Source organism: Lynx rufus, unplaced genomic scaffold (assembly GCF_022079265.1).
Source record: "Lynx rufus isolate CCGP_SWC_20201006 ecotype Redwood Valley unplaced genomic scaffold, mLynRuf1.p SCAF_4, whole genome shotgun sequence".
Classification (NCBI taxonomy): Eukaryota; Metazoa; Chordata; class Mammalia; order Carnivora; family Felidae; genus Lynx; species Lynx rufus.
In genome coordinates, this window is record NW_025814856.1 from 14010392 (window position 1) to 14018668 (window position 8277).

General features: G+C 59.0%; 1 protein-coding gene across 1 annotated transcript; it reads left to right on the forward strand.

Annotated features, from left to right (window-relative positions):
* Positions 1 to 583: 583 nt before the first annotated feature.
* On the forward strand, positions 584 to 8011 carry YJEFN3 (YjeF N-terminal domain containing 3). Its single transcript, XM_047094967.1, has 6 exons — positions 584 to 642; positions 3836 to 3944; positions 5781 to 5891; positions 6117 to 6230; positions 6311 to 6461; positions 7803 to 8011. Exons 1-6 carry the CDS (start codon positions 584 to 586, stop codon positions 8009 to 8011), a joined length of 753 nt encoding a protein of 250 aa, XP_046950923.1.
* Positions 8012 to 8277: the final 266 nt, after the last annotated feature.

Below are 8277 nucleotides of genomic sequence, written 5' to 3' on the forward strand. Positions count from 1 at the left end.
CTCGTGGGACACCATTGGGTTACACACGGCCTGGGGATATAGGGTCTAGACCTGGGGTCTCTGCAGAAGATGCCAGGTAGGGTGGTTTCAAAACCCACCCAGAGACTGCCCCTGGATCCATCAGCCTTGGCTCAAGAATATGCCTGGATTTTCCTACCTCTATTGAAGTCCTCGTTGTCAGCAGCCCACCCCTCCAGGCCGGGGCTCCCCATCCTGCACCCTGGGCTCATCAGTAAATGGGGGAATCTGAAGAGTGGAGCATGGGGTGGAGGGGTGTCAGAGGTGGGTCCCCTTGCCCCCAGGCCAAGACCCCATTACAGGGGTAGCAGGTCCGTCGCTACCGGTCCGTGTCTCTACTATTCTCCATCCCCGAGGCAACTCCGCTCCTGGCACCAAAGGGTTAAATCCGCCTGCACCCGCCAGCCAATCCCTGCGCGCAGCGCCTTCGCGGTATCACCTGATTGGCGGATACACAGGGTGGGCGGGAAGGGAGGAGGACCGAGGACGCCCCCATCTGCCCTGGGATGCTCTTAAAAGGCTGTGGCGGTGGCAGCCAGGCTGCGCGTCCCGGCTTACCTTGGCCATGAGCAGCGCAGCCCGCCCGGACCCAGTGGAGGCGCCCGAGGAGCGGCGTTTCCTCAGGTCAGCCAGGGATGGGGACGTCAAAGACCGTGGCAAGGATGCGGCCCCGAGGCAAGGGCATGGCTGGGAGGGGGGCATCATGGGCAGGATAGATCAGAGGAAGGGCACGGCCGGGATGGAGCCTGGGGGGATCCAAGGCCCACCCCGCATTTCGCCGGGAAGACGAAGCCTGAAGCCTGCTGCCGCCAACGTCTCCTAGCCGAGTTGCCAGGGAAACTGCATCCTCCTCAGCCCGCCCTTCTGAATCATTCAGAACACCACTAGTAGCTCTCCCATCACCCTTCAACCCAATCAAGGCCCACCTCCCCTTTCCATCTCACCCAGGGACCCTGGCGCTCCCACCCTCATCTCCCCGTCTTCCCTGGGAAGAGCTGAGCTGTTAGCTCCTCACTCACACCCGTCTTGGTGGTCCACCTGCGACTATCTTCTTGTCCAGAGAAGGAAACTGAGGGCTGGGGAAGGAAGCCACTGCCTGAGCCAGGGCTAGGGGGATTTTTGAACACATGGACCACTTGCCGGTAGTTTGATTGGATTTGGGGTCTGAAATAGGCAGCTGTGGCTGTGTCTCCCACCTCGTCCTGAGTCCTCATCTTACGTCCTCCTTTAAGTCCTTGTGCCCTGGGACTCCAAGCAGGGCTGTGGACCTCAATGGAAACCAGATTTGGCTGACAAATCTGTCCTTTTCTGCCCACTGTCCATTCAGGCCCTCAGGGAAGATACTGTCCAGTGACTGATTGATGTCCAGATTGAGCCTGTAGACCCAGCACATCCTAGGCAGAAGGAAGCTGGATCTGCGATTTCATCTGGCATGAGGGGGGGGGGATTGTGTGGGGTCTCAGATGCCAGCTGAGGGGTGATGGGGCGCCGTGGGGTGGGTAGGAGTGGAACATGGCAAGTGGAGAGGAAACAATGAGGTAAGAGACATAATGGGCGTGTAGGTGTGGTGAGGAATTTGAATATTCTCTGAATATTGGGGAGCCATAAGTAGGTTTGAGACAAGTGGTGATGTCATCTGGCATTCAAGTTTCAGAGCCCCGTGGCTCTTGTGTTGAGTTTGGGGGCCATGAAACTGCTGTAGGCAGCCAGATGGGCAAAGATGGTGGGCTGGTGGGCAGAGGCCTGAAGGTGGAGAAGCAGAGGGAGCCAAGAGAGCAGGGAGGGTCTGGCACGGGTGCCCTGGCCTTGGCTTCACCTTCGTAAGGGCCTGCTCCTGGAAGTATTTTGGGGGTGTCAGGCCCAGTTCCTTTGAAAGCAGGCCACTTCAGCCTTCCTGCTTGTGGGGGAATCCTGGTCCTCACAGCTCCTCTCATCTGGGAGCTGACCTGCCCAGTCCCACGTGGCTCTGCCCTGTTTCCCTCCCCCACCAGCCCTAATTCCCACTCATACCCGACCCAGGGCTGCCACCGTCACCACTCCCAGGCTCCTAGCCTGAACCATCCTCTGCCCATGGAGTCCCCATTATCACTCTAATGACCAGTTAGGCAGGGAGATAATGTTCCAAGTGGTGGCCTGAGGCCAAAACTTTGGGGCAGAGGAAGAAAGGGAGGAATGGGTGGTCCTCCCACACTCCTCTCTGCCCTCCTGTGGGGGCAGCAGCCAGACCCGTCACAAGCTGAAGGTGGAGGAATGAACCACATTCCCAAACACCTTCTCCCATGTTCCTTCCTGGGACCTAGGTGGCCTGCCCAGAGGGGTGCTCATTTGTCCCACCGTGAGCTCCTTTTCCCCAACTGGTCTTTCAACCTTACTTGAAGTCAGGTGGGGTTGAATCTGGCTCTGGTTGTTGGGATGATTCAGGGCATGTAGACCCCCTGCCCTAAGCCTCCATCCATCTCCCCCATCTACGTGGACCCCCGAAGTGCCTTTCTGACCCAGTTTCTGTTTTGCTTGCTCCGCCCTAGCCACGCTGGCCTCACTTCCGTCCCTAGAATCTGCCAAGCTCATTCCCACCCTCGCTGTTCTTACCACGTGGATTACCTCCCATAGTGCTCCAGGCCAGCTCCTCCAGAAGTCCTCCCTGATTCCCCATCCCACAGCAGTCCTTACTTATGCCCCTCCTCCTGCCCAGCCTGACCACACTGCAAAAATTGGCCAAAAGATTGTGTGTGGTCTCCTCACAGGACTGAAGGAAGGACCCTAAAGATTCATCCTAAGAAACCTCTGCTGTCTGTAGGTCTGCCCCTGCCTCTTTGCTCACACCCTATCCATGGCTCTGGAGACAGACACCAAGGGCAGAAGTCTCGGTTTTTCCCCCTTGTTTCCTGGGTGACCCTGGGCAAGTCACTTGGCTTCTCAGAGTGCTTGAATGTTCTGATTCTTCTGGGCCTGGTCCTACTACCACTACTAGGCTCTCTAGTCTGCTGAGGTGGGGGGGTAGGTGCTCCTTGGAAGGTCCCTAAGCCAGGGCCAGCTTGGTCCCTGCTCTTAATAGGGCCCAACGCTTAATTTCATGCTGTTGTCATTATCTGAAAATTCTTAAATCTTAAATAGCGGGCCCCATGTTTGCATTTTGAAATGGACCTTGAAAATTATCTAGTCTATCCTTCCTGCCTTTACTTTTGCAAAAGAGGAAGCAAAACTCAGATGTGACAGAGCCCAGTCACTCGGTGAGTTGATGGCAGACCTTCACCCCAGATGGGTAAGCCCCAATTCTCTGGCCACAGTTATTGCAGGGTCACCAATAAGGCCCCATAGCCGCGGGCTCCCCATCCACCTCCCTAAGTGAACCCCTCTGCAGCCTTCAAAATCCGCCTCCCTCAGGCACCACCCCCCTCCCCAGGCCAGTCTGCCCCCTCCAGTGTTCTGGAGCTTGCTCAGCGGTTTCCACTGCATGCAACTGGCCTCTCGCCCCCATCAAAGTCTCTCACGCTCCATTCCTCCTTCTGGGTTCTTTCCGCGGTGGGGGCGGGCGCATCTGGGCCCGGCTCCAGTCTCCCACGCTTTGGGGCAATAGAACCAACACGCGCCGCCACGCCTCCCTCGACCACCAGAGGGCGCCCGTGCCTTGGGCTTCAGCTTAAACCTTCCGCTGTGCCAGTCAACCGCCAGCACATCTGGTGGGGAAACTGAGGGGGGGTGGGGAGGGCATTAGGGCCTAGCTGGAGATATTAGTGGAACATTACCGGTTCCATCTGAGCCTCTCTCTCTGTCTTTCTGTGTGTCTTTGAGCGTCTCTCCCCACTCTGTCCCCCAGCACTGCAGAGGCGGCAGCCCTGGAGCGGGAGCTGCTGGAAGATTATCGCTTTGGGCGGCAGCAGCTGGTGGAGTTGTGTGGCCATGCTAGTGCTGTGGCTGTGACCAAGGTATCTAACCCCTGATCTTTGACCTTGACCCCAACCAGATGGCCAGCCTACCAGAGCAGAGGAGGCCTAGCTGCATGAGCCCTGTGGTCAGGCTGATCCAGGACTCAAGAAACCCCTTTTTGTGTGGAGCCACTCCAGCCCATCACTCAGGTGGGGTAACTGAGGCCCAGAGAGGATCATCACTGGTCTAGACCAGGCAGGGACCCAAGACCCCAGGTGTCAGTGAGGGTCGGGGCAGATAGAGAAGTCCCCAGAGACTTGGAGGCCGGGGAGCAGAGACTAAAGCTGCTGCAGGATGGTCCTGAGGTCCTTGAGGTACAGATGTGACCACCTGCCTCTGCCATCAATTGGATCTCCGTAAAGGAGACATCGGTTCCCGGAGGCTGAGTACCCCCCCCCCCATGCTGCAGATGAGGAAACTGGGGCCCAGAGGCAGGGGTGGCCTGCATAGTGTAGGTCCTAGGGAGGAGTTAGCAGAGTCCCAGCCTCGAGGTGCCTGCAAGGGATGGGAGAGTGATAAGCAACGAAGATGCCGCTCTCCAATGCTTTTGATCATGTTGCCAAACCGCGGGCCTGTTTCCCCCTCCAAAGAAAGAGCAATAAACTGACACCAGCTAATAAACACGAATGCCTTAGAGAAGTGCCCGATGGTGTCAGGGCTCCCACATGTAACCCTTCTCTGCCTCCCTGTCTTCCTCCTCTTCTCGTCACCACTGCAGACTTTTGTTGAACACAATCGCTTTCTTCATGTAGGCTCAGTTGTTTTTTTTTTTAACATTTCTATTTCAAATGAAACATCCTGAGTGAAGGTCCCGAAGGAGAAGGAAATGGTGAAACCCCAAAAGTAAAAGTAAACCCAGTGTAGTAAACTCCTGCCTGGCCCTTGCTGACCAGTCGCCGTCCAGTTTTTGCCCCGAAAGCCCCAAGTCTGTCCAGAGGGCCCTCGGTCCCAGTCAAGCTGGAGTCACTGTTGCCTCCCTCAGTCTCCGGTCTCAGGGCTCCGCACCTGGCTTAGTGTGGTCGCAGGTGGCTCAGGACCTCACCGAGACCTTGGAGAGGAGACGAAAAAGGTATACCTGGCTCTCTGTGTGGTTGGAGGTCAGGGTACAGCCAGGCCCCCTGGGGTGCCCTGTCTCCGAGAGGCCCCATGTCAGTGCCACTGTCACTCCCAATCGATAGAGGCCAAGTGAGGCTGGGAGAGGAGAGGGGTAGAGGCCATGCAGAGAGTCAGGGCAGGGCTGTGACTTGAACACCAGTGCTCTTAACTCCTGTGTTAAAGAGACTGATGCACAGGCCCACAGAGACACAGAGTCTAGGAGACAGAGATGAAGGCACAGAGAGACAGATGGGGACAGACACAGAGAGATACAGAGAGAAAGATAGATGAAGACAGAGGCAGATGGAGAGAGACAGGGCATCTCAGGTTGGAAAAAATACCCTCCCTCTGTCCCCCCCCCCCCACCAACTTTGGGGCCTCTGGGAGGGTTGAGGCCTGGAAACGTGGGCGGGGGAGGGGCAGCCACTGCGGTGGAAAAAGGTGGAAGAATGTCTGCAACTCAGGCCGAGAATAAACAAACCACACTCTGGGCGCCGGGTGGTGGCAGAAGGCACGTTTTCCTGCTCCAGCTTGGCAGAGCCTGAAGCAAGGACTCTGCATCTCCAAGGAGGAAACTGAGGCCCCAAGGGGCTACGCCGCTTGCCCAGAATGTCTTCCCTCCTGTTCTATTGCCTCCAGGCCCATGCCCGTTCCTTCGCTACTCCGAGCCTCAGTTTCCCCACCCGAATAAGGAGGAATTCCAAGCATGATGCCTTTGCCTTTGCTGTGCCCCCTGCCAGGTGTTCCCCTTGCCAACTCTCTCCCGGAAGCAGAGGACAGTGCTGGTCGTGTGTGGCCCGGAGCAGAACGGGGCGGTGGGGCTGGTCTGTGCCCGGCACCTGCGGGTGTTTGTGAGTAGCAAGGACCCCCTTGGCCTCCTAGGGTCACCCCCTCAACCCTGTCCCCGCAGAAATTGCTTCCTCCTCTTGATAGTGTCCCAGGAGGGACAGAATATGCCCAGTGCTTGCCCCAGGCAGGGTCTCTGGCCTCATATCCAGATCTGGGGGCTAAGTAAGGCCCAGTAGGAAGCCTGGAAGGGCCCTCAGGGCCGACTCCTTTCTGCCCCTCCCCACCAGGAGTATGAACCGACCATCTTCTACCCTACACGCTCACTAGACCTGCTGCACCGGGACCTGACTACCCAGTGCGAGAAAATGGACATCCCCTTCCTGTCCTATTTGCCCACAGAGGTCAGCGCTTGGTGGCAACTGAGGGGGGAAGGGGGAGGCAGTGCCCAAAGGCCACCTTCTAACCATGCCCGCCCTCTCAGGTCCAGCTCATCAACGATGCCTATGGGCTGGTGGTGGATGCCGTGCTGGGCCCTGGTGTGGAGCCGGGAGAGATCGGAGGCCCCTGCACTCGTGCGCTGGCCACACTCAAGCTGCTGTCCATCCCCCTTGTGAGCCTGGACATTCCTTCAGGCATGCCAGGCAGGCGGGGGGGGGCATGTTGGGGCCTTGGGAGGGGGGCCCTCTGCACCCCAGTTTCTGATGGGCCCAGCCTGTCTGCCTTCTCTGAGCCTCAGTTTCCCCAGCATGGATGGCTCATGCATTCTGGGTGAGGGTCACGTCCATCCCTAAGATGGGGAAGACAGAGGCTGCTGCCCAGGTGATCCCATGTCCCAACCCCTCCACACCCGGCCCAGCATGCCCGCTGCCCACCCTGGCCCAGTTGCCTGGGCAGACGTGAGCTCACTCGGCAAAGGCCTCGCCCGTCCTGGCCGCCGCCCCACGCCTGTTGGAGCCATTAGGCGACGGGCAGACGGAACAAACAGCTGCTGGCCAGCCGGACCCTCCACAGGGGTGGCCATACTCAGGGGGATGTCCCCCAGCTTTCAAGACCTCAGGGCCACCCCCAGCAGGGTGACACAGAGCAAGGGGTTAGCTATGAAGAGGGGAGCTGTCTGGTCTGAAGGTAGAGACTAGGGTCACAGAAGGAAGGATTAAAGTCAGACGGAGAAGGCTTTTAGTTAGTGGCTCCAGACTCTGGTCAGAAGCAGGGGAGAAGCCAAGGCCCCTAGTCTGAAGGTAGAGGCTCATTTGAGAGCTGGCAGAGGCGAGGGCACAGTGAGGGAGGGGGCGGGGTCCTGTCCATTCAAAAGGCAAGATCTAGTGTGAGGGTGAAGACAGAGATGTCAGGTCAGAGGGAGGAGGATGGACGTCGGGGTTGGGTGGGGAGGGGGCCACATCCTGTCAGAGGCAAGGACCAGGAGTAAGGAGACAGGTCTTGGGGGGGGGAGGCTTGCCTGAGGATGAAGGCCAGTCTGCCCTGAGTGGAGAGTGGGGATCTGGTCAGAGGAGGAAGGCTGGCTAGGAAGCCTGGGTGGAAAGAGGCTCTAGTCGAAGTGGGGAAGGTCAAGATGGATCGGGAGGGAGGAATTGGGACAGATGCTGGGTCCAAAGGCAGAGGCATGGGTCTGACTGGGAAAGGGCAGCAGGTGGAAACGATGTAGTCTGAAGGCAGAGGCTGAGTCAGAGGGAGAAGAAAGGTTGGTTGCATGATGGCAGCAGGGGCAGAAAAGATGAGGGCCGACGCCCTGGTCATAGGAGGAGGGAAACATCTCCAAGCAAGGGGAGACACTGGTCTGAGGGCGGAGGCTCAGTACTATGGGGAGGCAGGTCTGACCAAGCCTCACGCGTCAGAGAGCAGAGGCTGAGTCTGATGGGGAAGGGGAAACGGGTGGAGAGGAGGCAAGACTCTCTCGCCTGAAGGCAAGCACCCCTCCCAGCTCCCGATTCCCCCACCCTCCCTCCCTCCCTCAGGCTGGGACGCCGAGACCGGCGGCGGCGACGCCGAGGACGGGCTCCGACCGGACGTGCTGGTATCGCTCGCTGCGCCCAAGCGCTGCGCCGGCCGCTTCTCCGGCCGCCACCACTTCGTGGCCGGCAGATTCGTGCCCGACGACGTGCGCCGAAAGTTCGCTCTACGCCTGCCAGGATACACGGGCACCGACTGCGTCGCGGCGCTCTGACCGCCACCCGCGTCCCCGCGGCTTGGACCCCCGCCAATAAACAGACGTCCCCCCACCACCTCGCCTCCGCCTCCTCTGTGCGCCGGCTCCGCTGCGGGGGTGGGTAGACTCGGGGAGGGACTTGCCACCGCCCCCCGGAGCCCAAGGCTGGAGGCACGGAGGGTAGTCGTAGAGCGGGACTTCCCGCTGGCCGGGAAAACTCGAGCCAGAAGAGTAGAAGGTAGATTCGGGGTGGGACTTCCAGCCTGCTTGGGGTGGCCTAACGC

Bases quoted from the DNA above. Each gene is read 5' to 3' on its own strand.
- YJEFN3 (XM_047094967.1), top strand. From the start codon at position 584: ATGAGCAGCGCAGCCCGCCCGGACCCAGTGGAGGCGCCCGAGGAGCGG. The intron at 643-3,835 runs GTCAGCCAGGGA...TCTGTCCCCCAG, and splicing joins GAGGAGCGGCGTTTCCTCAG to CACTGCAGAGGCGGCAGCCC. The intron at 6,231-6,310 runs GTCAGCGCTTGG...CCGCCCTCTCAG, and splicing joins TGTCCTATTTGCCCACAGAG to GTCCAGCTCATCAACGATGC.